Here is a 21,695-nt window from a genome sequence, read left to right on the forward strand (position 1 = left end):
CAATTATTAGGTTTCTTTTCTTTTGAGACAACAAGTATATTTATAAGGAAAAGAAAAATCTTGCCAAATCATAGGCCAGGGGAGGTTTCCAAATTTAACTCCACAACCCATTTTTAATCAACAGTATGCTTTAGTTACCTGGCATTCTCAGTTTACCCAGAAAATCTCAGCCTTCAAACTGCTTAGATGCAAGCACACATGAAAAATAGTAATTTGTTGCTTCAAGTACAGTATAATTTGAAAGGAAGCAAGATTTTCATCTTTCACACAAGTGGATCTTTCTTATTCAGCTATGGCACCTTATTTAACGTGCAACTGCTTATTTTCTAAAAAATGCACCTGCAAAGCAAAGAGAAGACTCAGACCAATGATTTAAAAAAAAAAGGAAAACTTGCTATGTCAATTAAAATCTAAAACATAATATTTTATAAGCTTCTCTCTTTAGAGGCTACTGTTCTCTGACAATCTTCTGCTTCTTACAAAACAGTATCACCTACAAATAATACAAGAGGTTTTTTCTTAACATCTATTTCTTTTTTTTTTTTTTTTTTTAGCTTTAGATGTCACAGGACAATGTCCATAAGGCTACTCTCACTTTTAAAATAAAGTGGTATGCTCCCTGAGGTCATAAATAAGAAAGCAGCCTACATTCCTGAATGAATCAAAAAGCACCAACAGGGCAGTTACAGTGAGAGACTTTAAAGTACAAATAACTGAGTAATCAACACTCCTATGGAAAAAAATTACAAAGAAAGAGAGAAGAGCCAAACATTTTGCATACATACACTATTACAGGCCTCTTTCATATAACAGTGCTCAAACTAAATTAGGGGAAACAGAAATGAGCAGATCTTCAAAATGTCTATAATTAAACCATTCACAGACTAACCAAAAGCAGGCTTTATTGAGTCCACATCGCAGTTTAGATTAGCTGGGAAAACTTGATGACTTACAATTGCCCTCCAATTTCCATCAGTTTATAAGTGACTTCTGCAGGTTGTCGAAACAACTGTGTGGCTCTTTACTCCGATGCCAAGGTTAGATAAAACAACCCAGGAAAAGTGGACAAGTTCTGTGACTTGGCTTTCACCTCAAGCTGATTCAAAGGTATTTAAACAGGGTGGGTCTAAACTCAATTTTAGGACTTATGACATTACAATGAAAAAAAAAAAAGCCACCTGCCTCCAATTTAAAGTGGCACAATGCGATTTCACATGTTTTCACCTCTGCTCTTATCTTTAGTTCTCATCATTTTTTAAAGAGTCAAATCAGGAAGACAGACTCTAACAAGTAACTGGGCACAGACAAGACTGGATTCAACTTTCCTCTCCCCTGACAAAATGAAAGCCCCGAGTGTGGCATACACCTGTTCAATGGTCAGGAATTGGCTGGGTTTTATTTTATTTTAACGAGACTCATCTCACGGACATGTGATCTAGTCTAAAACACCTTTCCAACCTAAATCATCCAGCTAGAAAAGATGTTAGATGTCAACATTCTGCTTGGAGCTTGGACACCTCATGAGCTTCTTTCTCCTTAAGAACGACGATCATTTTTTACCCCCTTCTCTTTGGGGAAAAAGCAAAACAAAACACAAACAGCAAATCCCTGGTCGGCGGGTCCGCGCTCGGCCTGAGCATTCGCGGCCGCCCCAGCCCGGCCCCGCGGCACCCCCGGGAGGGCTCGGGCCCCCCGGTGTCATTGTTTGCTAATTTCCTGACGTGCCCTCCGACTTGTTTACGTTAAATAACACCCAACCTTTCCCTGCACAACTTTCCCCGGCGCGAGCAGGAGCGGCCGCGGGCCCCCAGCTCTGGCGGGGAAGGGGGTACGGCGGGCGCGCCCCCGGCGTGGACCCCGCGGGTGGCCGGGCGCGCGGGGCCGAGTGCGCGGCGTGCGGCGCTTCCTCCCGCCGCCAGCGGCCGGCCGCTTACCTCGGCTCACCAGTTTGAAGCTCTGGGATTTCCTGCTTCTTTTCCTCTCGGAGAACTCCATAGTGCGGGAAAGGCGGCAGCGGCGGCGGCAGCGGGGCTGAGGAGGCGGCGGAGGCTGAGGCGGCGGCGCGGGCTCGTGTCACCGCCGCGGAGCCGCCGGGACCAAGGTCCGCGTCTCGAATAGGCGGGGGGAGGCCGAGGGACGGGAGGAACCACCGCGAGCCCGCTCGGGGGCTCCAGGCGCTGGGCCGGCGGCGCGGGTTCCCGGGAGAAGTTGCCCCCGCGCGGCGCCGCCTCCCGGTGCCCTAGGCGCCCCCCCAGCAGCTCTCACGCCTGCTCGCGGTTTCCAAACGCCGCCGCCGCCGCCGCAGCCCAACTTTCCGTTGGGAGCGGGCCGAGCCGGGGTGCGGCGGCGAGAGGGCGCGGTGGCGGGGGTCGGAGCAGCCGGGCGCTTGCCGCGGCCCGCCTGGGCTCAGCCTGCGGACGCGGCGGCGGCGGCGGCCGCGGGGACTCGGCGGGCGGGCGGGCCAGCCGAGAGAGGGCGGCGGCGGGTGCGGAGCCGGCCGGGGCGCTGACCGCCCCCGCGGGAGGAGGGGCGCCGGCGGAGGGGGCGGTGCCGCCGGGACCCCGGGGCCACCTGCTGGCGGAGCCGGGCCGTCGCCATCCCCGGGGGCCGCCGCCACCGGCCTGGCCGCGCGGCGCCCCGAGGAGGCGCGGAGGCCGCGGCGCAGCGCCCTGGCCCTGGCCCGCCGGCCTGTCCCCAAGACGCGGGGCTATTTGGGGGGTCTCGGCTCACAGAGCCCGCTTGCTGGCCGCCCTCCGCCGCTCCCTCGCGCCGAGCTTGAGCTTGTAAACGGTCCTGGGGGTCGGGGACCCTCAGTGGCCAGCCCACTCCTTGGCCTTTCACAAAAGGGCCAGACTCCCGATTTTAGGCAAGTTTTAGCGGGTGGGGGGAACTTACCCATCTGCGCTCTGCAAGGAAACTAAAAGAGATTTTAGAATTTATTGGTGGGAAAAATATAGAAAGGAGTAAGCTTCAATTCTAAATTTACCACGATCCTGGGGACTGTAGGAAGCTCCCGAGTTATAGACTAGGAAGAGCACTTGCACTGTGGGCTTGGAGAGGGTGGAAGGGTGAGGGGTGCTTGATGGCTGTGTGCGCTCTTAAGAGGAGCAATGGTCAGGGCAGGTGCAGGGGCTCTGCCACTTGATGTAAAATGCCAAAATAATCGACATAAACAGAAAGCCGTTTTATTAATTTTGTGTAATATTCTCTGGGGAGCGAAGAGCACACTACAGGCACCATTTCTTTTACACAACATCTTTAAAGCGGGAATAGAAAAGAATTTTACACCACCTGGGAATGGCAGTACAGCAACATGATCTAACATGCTTCAAAGAGTACTGCCGCCAAACTGATCATTTCTAGACCGAAATACAAAGAGTAAAGAGCTGGGCTGCTCCTTCAGCACAGTGGCAAATTCAGATGGCCTCAAAGGGCAGAGAGAAAAAGAGGGACAAGATTTGTTAATAAACGTGATGAATCTCACTGAAGGTCTCACCCAAAGAGGAGACAGCCACTCAAGAACTACTGTTATTCAACAGGGACATAGAAATAAGACAACTGCTGCGGAAGGAAGAAGTTGGAAGCAACTAGCAGAGACACATACCGGAAAGCAAAACCAAAACACAGAATAAGCTACAAACCAAGTGGTGGCAGCAGCATAGTTGCACATCCTGAGGTCTCTGGTGGCATGCAGCAGATGGGGAGGCTGGTTGTACCTGGCCTGGAGGTGAGAAAGAGAACATTTCATTCAGTTCAGTAAAGCAAATCCTTAAACAGGAGTATCTTTTATAGTCACTCCTATTAGAAGCTCAAGGACCCACCCAGAAAACATGAATGGGACAGATGAAATTTTGTATAGATTTCTTTGGGCCCCATGGATCTTCAAGAGTTGATAGGTGATGGAATGAATTAAAGTGATAACAGTGATTAAAGCAACTATGCTATTTGCACCCCACCCCCTTTAAAACCAAGCTTAAAAACCTGAAGCTGTTTGGAATGTTTTTGTTGTGTTGTTGTTGTTTTGGTACTAGGGATTGAACTCAGGGACACTAAGCTACATTCCAAACCCTATTTTGTATTTTATTTAGAGACAGGAACTCACTGAGTTGCTTAGTGCCTCAATTTTGCTGAGGCTAGCTTTGAACTTGCAATCCTCCTGTTTAGCCTCTTGAGCCTCTGGGATTACAGGCGTGCGCCACTGTACCCAGCTGGAATGTTTTTTAAAGAAACAAAATCATAACTATTTTTTTTCTCCAGGCTGGGACCCATTCTTTCCTTTTTTATGATGCCTTTTTAAATGTTTTTCCTATAGCCACAAGGCTCAGTGCTATACTGATTGAGGAACACTGAGGATTGTTCATGCTTTGGAGCATAAAATGAGATTTTATTGTGCTTAAACTATGATGGAATCATTGACGGTGTCATCCCAAGAAGCAAATCCCTAGGGAAGATACAATTTAGCATTTTCAGTTCAAGTAGGATGTGAATTCCATTTGCCAAAGAAAATAGTTTTGATGAAGTCAACAAAGTATTTAAAAGCAGTATTTAAAAATAATAGTCATTTTTCCTGGACCCTTTTTACTGGTTTTCCAAAGATGTCTTGAGTGAATTGGTCTGCAGAGAACCACAGGGCCAGCTTGTCCTATTCTTTAGAGAAAATCAAGAACTATTTACTTACTCTCCACTTTGTGCAAATAAACATGCCGTTATCTAACAAGTGTATAAATCCATAATTAGTATTAATATTAATCATAATGTTAAATTAGATTGTTTCAAGTGGGGTTTGTACTAGTCTCACCTTCAGGCCAAGTTCTACCTGGCCTGGAGGTAAGAGAGAGAACATTTCTTTCAGTTCAGTAAAGCAAATTCTTAAACAAGAGTATCTTTTATGGTCACTCGTATTAGAAGCTCAGGGACCTTAACCCAGAAAACATGAATGGGACAGAATATCATAGACTGGATGACTTAACAAATTTATTTTCTCGTCATTCTGGAAGCTAGAAGTCCTAGATTAAGGTCCACCAGGGTCAGTTTCTCATGAGGGCTCTTTTCCTAGCTTGCAGACTGCCACCTTCTTGCTGTGTGTCCTTACACAACAGACAGGAAGACAGAAGTCGATCCTCTTCCTCTGTAAGAGGCTACCTATTGGATTAGGGCCCTATCCTTAAGACCTCTTTTAACCTTAATTGCCTTGAATTAAAGACCTCCTCTTCAAATACTGTCATTTTAGAGGTTAGAGCTTCAACATAGAAATTTTGAGGAGATATAATTAATTCAGTCCATAGCAGTATTGTTTTTGTTTGAATATCTTGTTTGTGTTGGGGTGTCCTAGAAAGTCCTATAGGAGACCTACTAAGGTCAGTTCTCTGCCTTGGTACTTCAGAGCTCCCAAAAGGTTCAGAACCACAGATTTACATGTTACTAGAGCTCAGGGAAAACTGGTTGGATATTCCATGACATCATGCAGGCCAAACATCTTATTATATGACCATTCTAAAACCCAGTTGGTTATAAAGATTAAACATAGGTTTTAATTTTTGACAAAAACAGGTAATTTGACTAGAAGACATTCGATAACCATAACACTAATTCTGAGAACTCTCTTTTTGAAAACTGTGTCTACAGAGAAATAAATAGTATTATGAAAATGTCCATCCTTATTTAGAACTTTGCTGTCCAATAGAAAAATAATGCAACCAGAGCGTGGTAGCACACACCTGTAATCCCAGCTACCTGTAGGCTGAGGCAGGAGGATGGCAAGTTCAAGCCCAGCCGTGGTAAGACCCTGTCTCAAAATAAATAAATAAATAAAGGTCTGGGAGTTATAGCTCAGTGGTAGAGTGTGCCTAGGTTCAATCCCCCAGTATTGCAAAAGAAGAAAAAAAAAAGCGCAAAGCCATATGTAATTAAGTTTTCAATTAGTCACATTAAAAAAGTAAAGATGAATAGATTAAATTTATTTTAAGAATGTTTTATTTAACTGACTGCAATAAATATTTTGACAGTATTATTGAGATATTTTATATTCTTTTTTGTACAAATTTTTGAAACTGATATGTGGTATGTATTTTACACTTAGAGAACAAATCAATTCAAACTAGTAAAACTTGAAGTGCTCAATAGCCACTTGTTGTAGTTGGTGGTTACCATGTCAGACAGATCAGAGTTAGAGGAATACCATGTTTGAACTATGCTATGGTACATGGGTAGGATTACAAATTGATTATTGTTTAACTTTTATTAATAATGCCCCCAAAGAAGGAAATGAGCAGAATGGTTTTATTGAACTTGAGCTATTCATAAATCTTTGGATTCACTGAAATTGAAGGGCCAGTTCCTAAATAGATTCTGGGGATCCTTTAGAAAGATTTAATAAGTATAAATTTTAATTTTTAAATATTATGACAAGTAGATAACCATATATTAGCTCCTGTTTCTCAGTTTGTTCCTTGCCTAATACAAGTCTCCATACTCATTTACTTCCTTAGTTTTGGTGGTTATAATTTTTTAAAAAGGAGAAAATATAAGAGATTACATCAGTGAAAGATTTGAGAATGCTCCACAAATAACATTACCTTATATTTATATGGGGCTTCTCTTTTAGGAACTCAAAGATATTTATACAGGATCTAATTCTCTTAATCACTCAATGAGATTGGTATATATTAATGTTCCAATTTCGTTACAGAAAAATCCATCTTCATGAGACCATTTCTTAAACTATAATGGCAAGCCAGTTTCCTGATTCTTCTAAGTGATGAATTAGCCTTACTATCTTTCTCTCATGTTTTAAAAAATCAGCTTTTTCCCACATTTTTATTGGTGCATTATAGTTGTACATAATGGTGGGATTTGTTGTTACATATTCATACATGTATACAGGTAACAATATAATTTGGCCAATATCATTTCCCAGTATTTCCTCTTTCCTTCTTCTTTTCCCTTCTTGGTCCCTTTCCTCTATTGTAATGATCGCTCTTCAATTTTCATGAGATTCCTCCCTCCACCTTTCCTTTCCTTTTTCTTCTCTAGCTTCCACTTATTCAGATCTAACTTATATACAGAAAGTAATACAAATAGACACCTTAGTTAATTTCTTTTACTTACATAGACATACCTATACTCCTTCAGATGAAGATAGAGAACTTTCCCAAGCACCACCAGCAGGCTCCCTTGAGACCCCTCAGCATAGTGCCTCCACTAGGAAACCATGGTTCTAACTTCTATCACACAGCACCATAGTTTGGATTTGTCTGTTGTTAAACTTGATATCTAAGGGATCATATACAGTGTGTACTATTTTGTATCTGTCTTCTTTTGCTTAAAGTTATGTCTCTGAGAATCATTCATGATAGTAGTTTATTCCTTTTCCTTATTTATATGTGTATACCACTTTTTTATCCATTCTATTGTTGATCGTTTGTTTCGTACACTTCAAGTCTTGGTGCACATAAGCATACTTTATCATGTGTGTATATACATACATACCTGACTAGAATTGCTTAATCATAGTATATACATGTGTTTGAATTTAATAAATTACTGTCAAACTAGTTTTTCTAAGTAGTTTTACCAGTTTACACTTCCACTAACAGTGTATGAGAGTTATAATTATTTCTAATCTTCACCACTTGACCTTATCAGTTCTTTTAACTTGGTGTAGAGGAGTAGTGGTATCTCATTGTCTCATTTAAGATTTTAATTTGCATTCCTCAATTGACCAGTGATGGTGAGAATATTTTCATGTTTATTGGTCATTTGAGGATCCTCTTTTGTGACAGCCTGGTCAAGTCTTGCTTGCCTTTTTTTTTTTTTTTTTTAATTTGGCACTGAGGATTGAACCCAGCAATACTTTACCACTGAGCCACATCCACAGCCATTTTTATTTTTTATTTTGAGGCAGCATCTTGCTAAGTTACTTAGGACCTTGCTAAGTTGCTGAGACTGGCCTCAAAATTGAAATACTTCTGCCTCAGCCTCACAAGTCACTGGGATTGCAGGTGTACATCACCATGCCTTGCTTGCCTCTTTTGAAAAATTTGAGTTGCTATTCCTTTTTATTAATTGAATGGAAATCTTTCTCTATTCTGCATATAACTATTTTGTAGGATATTTATATTGCTAATATCTTTTCAGAATCTGTAGCTTGTGTTTATATTCTTAACGATCTGAATTTTAATGAAGCTGTCTATAAATTCTTTTTGTCACAGTAAGATAGTATCTTGTATTTACATGAACTCTTTAAAAAAATAAAAAAACTTTGTCAATATATTGGTTTCCTGAGGCTGCTGTAAAAAATTACCACAAATTTGATGACTTAAAATAATAAAATTCATTCTTTTCACAGCTTTAAAGTTTGGAAGTCTGATATCAGTTTCACTGGGCTGAAATCAAGGTTTCAACAAAGCTGAGCTCCACCAAGAGGCTCCAAAGGAAAATCTCTCCAGCTTCTGGAAGCTGCTGGCTTTCCTTGTGTCACTCTGATCTCTGCCTCTGTCTTCACACCTTCTTCAGATAAGTTTCTCTTTGTCTTTCTCTTTTAAGAACTCTTATGATGGAATTTAGGACTCAGATATGCTGAGATCCTTAATTTAATCACACCTACTAAAATCCTTTTCTTCCCCCCAAATGTTCACTGGTTCCAAGGATTTAGCATGTAAGATCTTATTAGTGATCCATTTTTTATCCTTGTAATCAAATCAACTCTGGAGCTACTAAACCTCAAGGCCAGACAGTGATATTATAGACAAAGTTCTGGCTAGGATTAGGAGTCAATTATTCATTCAGATATTTAATATCTGTGGACTTCAATTTATTGCAATTATATAAGCTTATCAACTCTTCAAAATTGTTTGAGATGAAATCCTGCATGCCATTCTTGAGAAGATAAAATGGCATACTTTACCCTTGGATTGCAATTCTCATTTTTGCCATTGAATGAAGGTCCTAAATAAGTAAATATTTCCTGTAGCATTAGAGGAGTTCAAACTATAGGGAACTCCTCTAACTCTTTTGAAGCAGGGTGGTATAGTAGTTTGGACAGACTTCCTGAATTCGAAACCCAGCTTTATTGCTTTCTGGTATTCAGTTTGGGGCAATTTAGGGTCTGTGTAACACCCTACCCTGCCAGTGTTTTATCCAGGGAAAATTTAATGTAAATTGTTAGTTCATCAATAATGTAAATTTTAATTATTAAAAGGGGTAAAAGAGGTTTCTACAGGAAGTAGCAGGTCAAAAAAACAGGCACTGCTTTTGGCTGAGGGAAAGTGGACTACAAAGGAAGTAGGAGTGAAGCCCTGCTCTTACTTTAAGGTTGAGATTCAGTTCTCTTGGAAGAACATGTGGCTGTTCGTTCATTTGTTGAAGGGTACCTAGGTTGGTTCCATAGCACAGCTATTGTGAATTGAACCACTATAGACATTGATGTCACTATAGTGTGCTGATTGTAAGTTCTTTGGATATATACCAAGGAGTGGGATAACTGGGTCAATGGTGGTTCCATTGCAAGTTTTCTGAAGAATTTCCATACTGTGTTCCAGAATGCTTGCACCAATTTGCAGTCTCACCATCAATGATAAAGAAAATGTGGTATATATACACAATGGAATATTACTCTGCCATAAAGAAGAATGAAATTATGGCATTTGCTGGTAAGTGGATAAAACTGGAGGCTATTAGGCTAAGTGAAATAAGCCAATCCCAAAAAATCAAAAGCTGAATGTTCTCTCTGATATGTGGATACTAACACACAATAAGGTGGGGGGAGAAAATAGACATTCAGTGGTTTAGACAAAGGGGAATGAAGGAAAGGGAGAGGGAATGGGAATAGAAAAGACAATAGAATTAATAGGACATAACTTTCCTATGTTTGTATATGAATATGGAACCAGTGAAATTCCACATCATAATGCAAGAATGGGATCCTAATTAGAATAAGTTATACTCCATATATGTATAATATGTCAAAATACACTCTACTGTCATGTATACCTAAAATGAACAAATAAAAATATACTTTTACAGAAAAAGAAAATATGTGGCTACCACAAGAACACAACCTATTAGTGTCAAAAGACTTTTCAGAAGGTGAGGACCCCAAGCCAGTCTGCAGAAGCATCGAGCTTCTGCAGTGGCCTGGGTATGCAGTTGGAACTCTGCCAAGCTGACCCCTGGGCTCCCTGCTGATAGTAACAATGGAGGACCACCACCTATTCAGGAAGGGTCTTCCTAAGGTAATGGCCCTGCCAGCCCCTTTAGTGCCCTCTGTTGACAAAGACAAACGTTCTGTGGCTCCTGAGAAGGTCAAGGATCGGTGGGTAGAGCTAAGAGATTTTACAGGTAACTGGCAATTATACTTTCTCTATGCCTTATTTTCATCATCTGGAGACTAGATCTAATAATTTTATTTTCCACATTGAATTATCATAAAGAGTAAATGAATTAATGTGTGAAAGTGCTTAGCTAGAGGCTAGCTTGTCTATGTCAGCTCTTCCAGTTGCTTATTTATTTATTACCTCATCCAATAGTAGGAGCTAATATAATACAGAAAGATGAGTCACTACTTGTACCCTCATGGAACCTCATCTTTAGTACCTTTAATAACATTGTCAGACTTGAGATGCTTCCTGGTTTATATTTTAAGGATCAGTACTGTCTCAAACCTACCTATAGGAGTTTAAAGAACTTATTCTCATAGTAATGTATTACAACATTTTTATCTAGCTTTTTTTTAGCATAGAAGTATACGTGATTTCTTTCTGTTTGATTCTTTAAGTAGAGAAATCAGTGAATTCATTCCTTCAGCCAATATTTATTAACTACCTACTATGAGTCAGGCTGTGTTCTCTAGGGCCTTGGGACAGAGAGTGAGTAAGATAAAGTAAAACAAAGATTCTATTCTTGTGAAGCTTAGGGGGCTGAAGGAGATGGGCAATAAATAAGTGAAAATATAGGATCATTGATAAATACTATGGAGAAAAGTGAAATTAGGGGCAGAGAAAGACTTGCTTCTTTCTCAAATCTCACTTCTTAAAAAGATGCAAGTTTGTGTGTGTGTTGCTAGTTCCATGGTTATTCTGCAAACCTGTGTCAGTTGTGGACATTAGAAATCCCAGGATCCCAGGAGAGCCTGTGCTGGGTAAGTGTTCCCTTTGCACATATTATGGTTAAATTTGAGTGAGATCCCCCTTTTAAAAAAATACTTGTATTTGTAGATGGACATAATTATTTTATTTATTTTTCTATGTGGTGTTGAGGCTAGAACTCAGTGCCTCACACGTGCTATGCAAGCACTCTACCACTGAGCTACAACCCCAGCCTGAGATTCCCCTTTAAAAAAAAAAATCCTCCCTTCACATGTTAGGAACTCTCCGAGGTTTTTCAGTCAATTCAGATTCAGTGTAGCTATTTGCACATATACAATGGGTTATAAAACCCTCTCCCAGTTGGCATCTTTATTCTCTCTTAACTGCCAGACTAGTGGTGATTATATCTGATGAGTTGCTAAACTCAATCTTTTTCACCTGTCTGTCTGAATACCAGCTTCTCCTTAAATCTGTGTGAGGGGCCTCCATGTTAAATTCGCTTTTAAAAATTCTTCCACTTTTAAATATTCATGGGAATGGCTGATCTCCAGCCTATGAAATAAAGGTAGAAGTTTGAGACTAGTCTCTTCCATTTAATTCCCCCATTCCAAAGACTTTCGAAACAGGTCTGAAAATTATAGGAACCACAAATTTAAAAAGTGTTAGTTTGATGTGTCTGAAATTAATGCTTTAATTTATTCACCACAGAATGTCTTCACACATCGCTATTTTCTGTAATTTATACCATATACTGTCTACTCTAGTTAATGTGTGAAGCATGGTTAAATTATGCCTAAAAAGGAACATGAAAACCATCTACGGGATGGTGACGGGAAAAAGGGTCTAACTAGGAGTAATGGGGCAAAATTTAAATGAGACAAATTGGAATAGAAGTTTCAGAAAAACTGTCAGGTATTAAAGACGTGCCTGACTGGAATAATCTCCTCAGAAATAAGACTTTAAAACACTTAAGAGTAAGTCTACTAGAAATGGATTAGACAAAGTTCTAGAAAATATTTCTGAAGGGAATACACAATTATAATGTCATCTAAAAATTGGATCAAATAATCAGATAACCTTTCATATATCTCATATCTTCCATTTTCAGTCTTTGGTTAATCATGTCAAAGGAGGTTTGGAATAAAGATCAAATGAACAATTCAATAGAAAAGAGAGGCATATTTTGTCAATATTATCTCATTTTGTTCTTTCTCCTGATGTGTCTGACATGTTGAATGGGACTCTCATTCATTTTTTTAATGGCTAATTTAATGCTGGTGAAGGGTGCCAAACAGATAACCAGGAGGCTGAAGTTCATTGTACTCTTCCCTGACTTTGCTCCTCAGTCTCATTCTAAAGGAGTCTGTTTAAGGACTGTCAAGGCAAGATGATCTTTAGGTGGTTCAGTGTTGTTTTGTTTTTATTTTTGAGATTAATAATACAACACTAATTAGTGTTTTTAAATGTTAGCAATTCAGAAATTGTATTAAGCCACTACCTATGTGCAAAGCAATTGGTCTGATTTCAGGTGTTGTAGGAAATACATATAGGGAAGGATGGCTCCTGCCTTCAAAGAGTGTACCCTTGAGCAGCCATTAAAGTGAGAAAGAGGCTGGGGATGCAGCTCAGTGGTAAAGTACTTGCCTAGCAGGTACCAGGCTCTGAGTTTAATCCTCAGCACCACAAATTAAATTAATTAAAATGAGAAAAATGTTGTCTTTTTAGTAGTGATGGGCCATCACTACTGAAACACTAGAAGCAAAATGGGAATGGAATTCAGATAGGTTAGGGTTCAGAGGGTGTGCAGAAGGGATGGGCAGCAGGAGGCCTCAGAGGAGGAGGAGAATTGGGTAAGTATAGGTTTATTTCCCTCTGTCATGCTTGATGGACTTGTTTTTACTGGGATTTCAGTAGAATAACTTTAAAAAAGAGAATAGAAGATGTGAAATAGCTTTTGGAGTTCTGCAAAGGAGCAGTAAGCAGGACAATCTCTAACCTGCTCCTGCATAAGCCTTTGCTCTGAAGCTTCATCCTGCTCCTTTCATCCCACACATTCTAAGGGCTTCTCTGGTCCCTGCTGTGTCCTAGGGAAGCCCTGCCTTCACTGAGATGGCACCTCATCATTGACCCAAACTTCTCCAAGTGTCCCCAGACTATTCAGGCAACAGGGGATGGTTATAGGAGAAATGGGCAGGGCAAAATTAAATGAGACAAACTGAAATCAGAGTTTCAGAAAAACAGTCAGAGTGCCATAAGCACCTCAGAGAAGCCTTTAAAACATTCAGAGTATGTCTTCTAGAAACAGATTAGACAAAGTTCTAGAAAGTATTCTTGGAGGCATGGGAAGCACTTAGCCACTCAGTACCTACCATGGCTACTGTTGTCTGTACTGAACTACTGCGTAATTGACTGGTGTAGGCTTATCCCTTCCTCACTGCATTAATAGGTGATCTGTCTCTTTTTCCTCCACGGAGTGGCTTAAAATTGAATCTGTACTCAGAACACTTCTAGGAGATCTATATCTTATGCAGTAAGTTAGCTTTTAAAAACAGGAAAGCAGAACAAATTGGATATATCATGATAGATGATTTTTCTGGTTCCATAATTTGATTATTTGTAATTAGTTATCTATATAGATGCACTTATACACCTCCCATAATTACTTATTTAATTTCTAGTGTTTATAATTACATAACAAATGAAATATAAATATATTCCATATTGGCATATAAAATAATGATTTAGTCATATGCAGTTATACTGCCATAGCTTCAATTTCTGCTAAGAATTTGGATAAGATTCCTGTTTTCTTTTTTTATGGGAATGATAAAGATTGAAGATAAGAAAGTGAGAATTAGTCAAATTAGACTATATTTATCACTTCAGATGTTCACTTTTCTACTCAATCTGTATTAATATTTTTCAAGACAAAAACAATCATGAACTTTTCAGCACTTCTGTGATTCCCATCCCCTCCCTCTAAGTTTTCTTGCTTCATGCAGTTACATTTTATGATAGTATCTTTGATCTTCATGTTTTCTTGATTTGGCAAAGCAGATCTTCAGATTTTAAACATTCTTACAAGTACTTTGCTTTGAAAGTGAGCTCATCTGTACAAGTTCGGCTGACAAGTAAATTTTCACATGGCTTCATATACTTCTTAAGGACAAGCTGACTTGATTTCCGTAGCATACCTATAAAACATTTTCAACTGCTTAAGTAGTTTCATGCTCCAGACCGCTTCTGTCTGACCCAGCTGTTTTCAGAGACTGATTTTGTTGATGATTTTTTTTAGGGTTTTTTTTTTGATAGCCTGATGCTTTAGGTAGGTACTTTTTTGTTTGTTTGTTTTTTAATGGGGTGGGCAACTCAAATGATAGAATATTGCTAAGAATTCTCATTTTTAACACAAGGCATTCACTTTTGGTTGCTATTCTTCTTACCAATTGTCATAAATTAGAGTTAGTAGATCTAGAGGATGGGGATCCAAAAGGAACACTCAGTTAAATTTGAATTTCACATACAAAATGAATCTTATCCTTTTTGTTGTTGTTGTTGTTGTTGTTTTTGCATAAATGTGTTCCATGCAATATTTGGGACATATTTACACTAAGAATTGTTTTTTTAATGTGAAATTTAAATTTAAGTTAACATCCTGTATTTTATTTGGGAACCCATATCATAGGTAGGAATTTCTGCCCCTACAGCTTCCCTACCCTTAAACTCCCAGAACTTCATCCAGGACTCAGGGTCCAGAGGTAGGGAATAGGTAGAAGAATATAAGAGAGGATACTTGACTTCCTGCCAGGCCCTTGACAATTTCCAAGACTATAAACTCCCATCTCAGCCTAAAAAAAAAAAAAAAAAAAAGAGGTTCTGAAATATCAGGTAAAAGAAGGGGGATCCCAGAAATGAAGTAGTTTCTGGGATAAGACAGCTCCTCATCAGTGTAGTAACTCATACATTTCAGTTAGTGCCCATTTATTCAGATGTCAGCAGGACTGTAGCTATGTGTATCAGTGTATGTGTGGTCCCTGAACTGTTATCTGGAGTCTATAGCCAGACCATGGTATACTTTCTGATATTCCAACTGTATAGATATATAGATGTGGTCACCTGTAAGATGTTAGTATGACAATATATATGGATTCACAGCTTCTCCCCATTCTTACATTGAGAAGGAGAATTCTATCATTCCCTATACTATGTTCAAATTCTATGAATTTCATCAGACAAGGCTAATGGAAGAGGAAAGGAATTAAAAGTAGCCCAGCTCAGCCTGATTGATCAATTAATGCAGCAAGTTAGTCTCCTATGAGAAAAAGATTCAGAAGATGAGAGAAGTAGGGTAGAAAGGAGAATGTATGGGGTGTGTGGAAGAGGGGACATGAGCCAGATAGGCTGGTAGAAAAAGGATTATGGAGCAATAGGAAAACAAAGAAGGGGATCTGGAGGGTAGTGTTCCCGCTGGGCTTTGCGACATGTGAGAAAAGAAGAAAATAAGGGCTTTTCAAGGAGTTTTGCTATCAAATTTAAAACTTGTTCCGCTTCTGGAATTTGTTGAGAGACTGTGGTTAATGTTTATATTTATTTCAATGACTTTTTTGCTGTCACATTGGTGTTTTCTTTTAATATAAATTATGCTGAGATACTCCTACATACCACCCAGCTTTTTGTAGTTGACATAAAGTAAGGCAGGAGGAAAGCAGGGCGGTAAGGACCCATTACATTCTGATCAAACAAATGTTGGGCAGTGAGTAAAACTAGTGCCTCATTTGTTCCATCATTACAGCATCCCTGGAGAAGAGCTGAAATAGATATTCCCAATAGAAACATTAAAAAATAAATTGACATTAATATTCATGGCTTTATGACATTATGGATTTTCTCTTTCCCTCCTTTTTTTCCTTTTCATAATTATACTATTCATATAGTTAAAAATATGTGTGACATAATGTGCAACCATGAGATAGCTAACTTTTTTCATCACATAAAGTGGAACTTTGACTCAAAACCAGTGAAGTTTTTTTTCTTCTTCTTTAAAGGTATCTCCAGGGATGCTGAAATCCTCATGCGTACACATCATTACATTGAATTGAATTTGAACATTGTGTGTCCAACAACTTTGGAATGTCCTGTTTTGGGATTACCTTCAGAATTTATGTGTGATATTTTTGTTTTCCTCAGTAATGGAAAAATCTTAATCCTTATAGATGTGTTTGACTTTTGGAAACAGTCAAGTATAATTTGGAACATAATTTGATGGAATAAAGTATGTAATCATAAAGATATTTTTTGATAAGAGGAACATAGGAAAATTAATGATTTTTTTTATAGCTTATAAACTAAAAATAGTGATAACAAGACATCCTAAAGTTATTTCTGGGCAATATATTGAATGGAATAAAAGTATAATTCCTACAAAATCTATTTCAAAGACAATTACTTGTTTGGAACTGTGTTTATTCATTTGTTTATTTTTCCATGCATTCAACATTTAATTCAATAGATATGCCTTCAAGACTTAACCAGATTTTAGACATTTGAGAGTATCAACATGAAACGACTTGGTTCTTCTCCTCAAAGAATTTCTAATTCCATTGAAAATTAGGTATTCAAATGCACAATTGTAGTGCATATAGGTCTTATATAAAACCTTTGATGGGTTTTGAAACTTGGAATTTTTTACATCATAGCAAGGTAATTTGTTGGTATTCTAGTTACTATTGCTACATCAGAATTACCCCAAATCTTAGTGGCTTAAAACAACAAAAAACATTCACTTTTTCTTATGAATTTGTGTTTTGGGCACCAACTTCTCTCTGATCCACTTGGCTAACAGGTTGGGATGCTTACATGCCAAGGGCACGAATCTCCTGAAGGGCCACTCACTGGCATGTCTGTGGTTGATGTTGGCTGGGAGTTGTGAACTAGAACATCTTCACATAAACCTCATGAGGTGACCTGAATTTCCTCACAATGCAATGATTGTCTTCCAGGGGCAAGCAATGTGAGAGAAAAAGGAAAACAGGTAGAAAGCAAATGACGTTTTATAGCCATAACCTTGAAGGCAAGCACTGTCACTTATGCTGCTTTTTGTTCATCAACGCAATTATATAATCATTCCCACTTTAAAGAGAAGAGGAAAGAGACCTCACCTCTTGATGGGAAGTGAAAGTTATAGAAGAATATGTGGGCTGAAAACTATTACTGTAGCTGATTGTTGAATTGTGGCCACAGGTGCTCCATGTTATATATTATTTTTAGCAAAGCCTTTTTCACTTTGTAATGGACCCTGTTAATATTTCTGCAACAAAATTAATGAATGTTCATATACTCTGGAATCAATTGAAATTATAAGTAGACATATAAATAGCTCATTTCAGGTTTTGCCAGTAAATTAATTGTCAAAAATATTTTTCAGAAATTTTCTGGATTTTAAAATTTGTAGTGATTTTTTTACCTGCAATTTAATTTGTACTTATGGAACCTATGGGCATAAAACATAACTGAGAGAAGATATGGCATGACTGAGAAGGAAGAAAGCTTCACAAAAGAAGTGGTTGTAAAAAGATTAGTTAGGAAAGATATTCCAAATCAAAGAAACAATGTTTGAGGAAATTTAACACCCACTCATGACAAAATTCTTAGCTAACTAGGTATACAGAGGAATTTCCTTGATTTGATAGAGTATCTATGAAAACCCTACAGTTATTCTTTTTAACAGTGAAACATCAAATACCTTCCCTCTAAAATCAAGGATAAAAGAATTTTTAATTCTTATTCAATTTCTAATTTTTATTCAATGTGAAGTATACCTCATAAGAAAAATAAAGACAAAGATAAGTAGTAAAACTGTCCCTATTTACAATTGACATGAATGTTTATATAAAACAGTAGTTATCATAAAAAATGTTAGTTACAAAGGGGAAAATAGTAGCTTTAGAGTGAATAAGCCTGACAGACACCATCTTACTCAAATTTCCAAAAATAATATCACCAATAACAGGACAGTTTGAAATCAGAATCACCTGGTAGCCTGTATGAGAAGAACATATCACCACCTCTGTGACGATCCTGTCAAAAGATTGATAACCTGAATTTAATCATGGGGGAACATTTTTTAAAAGCCAAATTGAATGGTACTCTACAAAATAACTGCTGTTATTTTCAGAATTATCAAGGTCATGAAAATTAAGGAAAGACTAAAAAACTATTAAGGAACCAAAATGTATACCAGATTGGAGGAAATTAAAGATACATGGCAAATGCAACATATGGTTGTGAACTGCTCCTTTTGTTATTAAAGACAGTTTTGAGGGCTGGGTTTGTGGCTCAGTGATAGAGCACTTGCCTCGCACGTGTAGGTCACTGGGTTCGATCCTCATCACCATGTAAAAATAAATAAATAAAGGTATTGTGTCCAACTACAACTAAAAAAAAAAAAGACAGTTTTGAGACAACTGATGAGATTTAAATGGGTAGAAGTGTTAAATGTATTAATGTATTAGTGCAGTGTATTAATGGTAATGTCCTAATTCTGATGGTGTTGGTGTGACTATGCAGGAAAATATCTTTGTCCAAGGAAATTTACACTCAAGTATTTGCCAGTTAAGCTGGTGGGTTTTTAGATTTAGTAAGTTATGATTCTACCATCTGTTTTCCATTTTCCAAATTTTATTTTTGGGTTTATTTTTATCAGTTCTCCTTATCTATCGTTTTTCTTTCATGCTCTCCATTTTTTATGTGTGGTTATATATTTTTAGTCCTTTAATATTATTTTTGTTTGGTTGCAGGAATGAGTAGACAAAAATGCTTCTATTTAAGCTGCCATGAAAAACTGGAAATCCCTCTGTGGTTTCCTAAAAGGTAGTGTGATTTGGAGAAGTAGAGTGAAAAAAGGAGGCTATCATAACAGAAGAAAAGCAGCAGGGTAGAGAGAGGAGACAAATACAAGATACCTAGATATCATTATTTAAACACAATCATAATACTTTATATTCTTGTATATGAATCCCTAATTAGCATTTATGTTTAATTGCTCTGCTCTGCAGAGAATATAATTTTTTTTTTGCTTAAACCCATGTGGATTATTATAAAGTAATCTGTGCTTTACTGCCACTTGAAAGTCAGTTCTCCTCAACAAAAGATTAGCAAATCAAATCCAAGAATGTATAAAAAATACACTATGACCATGAAGGATTTATTCCAGTTGTGCAAGTCTAGTTTAATTTTTAAATCAATGAATGTAACTTATAATCATGACTTTTCTTCTTTAGCTTGTTGATGTGATATCAACAGATGCAGAAAAATAGTTTGACAAAATCTAGCTCTCATCCATGATAAAAACTAGGAACAGAGAGAACTTCATCAACTTAATATAGAATATCTACAAAACCCTACAACTAACATACTTAATGTCGAGACGCTAGATGCTTTCCCACTAAGATCAGGAAAAGGACAAGTATGTCTGCACTCATCATTCCTATTTAACATAGCCCTGGAAGTCTCAGTTAATGCCAAGACAAGAAAATGAATTTAAAGGTCTACAGATTGGGAGGCAAAAAGTAAAGCTGGCTTTGTTGGCAGATGACATGATTGTTGGTAGAGAAATCCCAAATAATCAACAACGAAAACTGGAACTAATAAGTGATTATAGTAATGTTTGCAGGATATAAGGTTAATATACAAAGTCAACTGTATTCTAACTAGAAATGAACAAGTGGAATTTGAAATACATAAAATCATTTAATATTTGTGCCTGAAGGAGAAATGCTTAGCTATATGTTTAAGAAAATATGCATAAGTTCTATAGTAGGAAAACTACCAAACTGATGAAAGAAATGAAAGATCAATTAGATTAGATTTAGATCAAGAGAGGACACTATACACATGAATAGGAAGACAGACTCATCTCATTGCCAAGCTGTCATTTTTTTCTACTTCTGAATGCATTTCTAAAGAATAGAGAACATAGAAATAGATCCATACAGTTATAGCCAAACTGATATTTCGCAAAGGAATAAAAGTAATTTGATGAAGAACAGCCTTTCAACAGGTGGTACTAGAACTACTGGATATCCACGTGCAAAACCAAAAATAAATCAGTCTAGACTTTTTCCATACTTTTTACAAAAGTTAACTCAAAATGAATCATGGACCTAAACTTCTAGATGATAATATAAAAGAAAACCTAAGTGATTCTGGGTTTGTAATGACTTTTCGGAAACAATGCCAAAAGCAAAATCCATAAAAGAAAAAAAACTGATAAGTTACATTTTTATTAAAAGTTTAAAAATAAAAACACCTCATGTTTTGTAAAAGACACTGCTTCAGACAATGAAATGACAAGGCACATACTGAGAGAAAAGAATATTTGCACAACACCTGTCTGATCAAAATCTGGTATCCAGAATAATATAGAATTCTTAAAACTGAACAAGAAAACAACAACCTGAATAAAAAATGGAGAAAAGGCCTGAACGGACACCTCACCAAAGAAAATACCGATGACAAATAAGCATGTGAAGAGATGTTCAACATTATATGTAATTAAGGAATTACAAATTTAGATAACAATGATTCTTCTACACACCTACTAGCATAGCTAAAATTCAAAAATACTGGCAACACCAAATCTGGTGAGTGAACAGAGCAACAGAAAGTCTCATTTTCTGTTAGTTAAAATAGAGAATAATACAGCCACTTTAAAAGATAGTTTGGCAGTTTCTTACTTACTAAACATATTCTTAACATATGATTCAGCAACCAAATTTATGTCCCCCAAAAGCCTGTACGCAAATGTTTGTAACTGTTTACCAAAACTTGGAAAAAACCAAGATGTCCTTCAACAGGTGAATGGATAAATGTGACTGCGATATAACCATAAAATGGAATATTATTATTTAGTGATGAAAGGAAATGAGTTATTAAGACCCATACCTCACAAAACAGAACTTTAACTGCATATCACTAAGTGAAAGAAGCTAATCTGAAAAGTTCACTATATGATTCCAACTATCTGACAGTCTAGAAAAGGCAAAACTGAATACAGTAAAAAGATCTGTGATTGCCAAGGGTCACAGGGAGAGAGAAAAAGATGGGTGAATAGGTGGACCACTGGGGATTTTTAGGGCAGTGAAACTACTATGTATGATACTATAAATGGCAGGTGCATGAGATTAAACACTTTTCAAAACCCACAAAATATGCAGCACCTGAAAGTGAACTATAGACCTAGTTAATAATAATGCATCTACATTGGCTTTATTATAGAATGTGCACTACACTAGTGCAAGATGTTAACAGAGAAAATGGGAAACAGGGTAAAAGTATCTGGGAACTCCAATTTCTGCTTATTTTTCTGTAAAGCTAAAGCTGGTCTATAACAGTATTACATAAAAATTTTAATTAAGAGAATTAATTATTAACTTTTTGGGGAACTTTTTGCAGTAATAGAAATATCTATACCTTGACCATGTTGGTAGTCATAAAAATTCATTTATTTGTACAATTACACTTAATACATTTCACTATGCAAATATACATTTCCTGGTATGTAAATTTTACCACAATTGTAAAAATTTTCAACTCTTTATTATCATTTGTTGC

At 37.8% G+C, this 21,695-nt stretch overlaps 1 protein-coding gene and 1 long non-coding RNA gene across 9 annotated transcripts in view; one reads left to right on the forward strand and one right to left on the reverse strand.

Annotated features, from left to right (window-relative positions):
- The window catches only part of BEND7 (BEN domain containing 7), a 123,368-nt gene extending 120,840 nt beyond the window's left edge, over positions 1 to 2,528 (reverse strand). For 5 of the 8 annotated variants that reach the window (XM_081297114.1, XM_081297116.1, XM_081297113.1 and 2 more), the window contains exon 1: positions 1,935 to 2,528. In XM_081297114.1, coding sequence (XP_081153240.1) covers positions 1,935 to 1,995 — 61 coding nt within the window. In that variant the 5' untranslated portion in view covers positions 1,996 to 2,528. The remainder of the gene's footprint in view (positions 1 to 1,934) is intronic. The other 3 variants (XM_081297118.1, XM_081297117.1, XM_081297119.1) reach the window with 2 other exon arrangements.
- Positions 1,952 to 16,483, forward strand: LOC308650793. Its single transcript, XR_014022416.1, has 5 exons — positions 1,952 to 2,101; positions 8,348 to 9,650; positions 10,024 to 10,232; positions 11,063 to 11,137; positions 16,130 to 16,483. It is a non-coding gene; the product is annotated as an uncharacterized lncRNA (long non-coding RNA).
- The last annotated feature ends 5,212 nt before the right edge of the window (positions 16,484 to 21,695 follow it).

The sequence above is a fragment of the Spermophilus citellus genome, assembly GCF_964194105.1.
Source record: "Spermophilus citellus genome assembly, chromosome: 6".
NCBI classification, from domain to species: domain Eukaryota; kingdom Metazoa; phylum Chordata; class Mammalia; order Rodentia; family Sciuridae; genus Spermophilus; species Spermophilus citellus.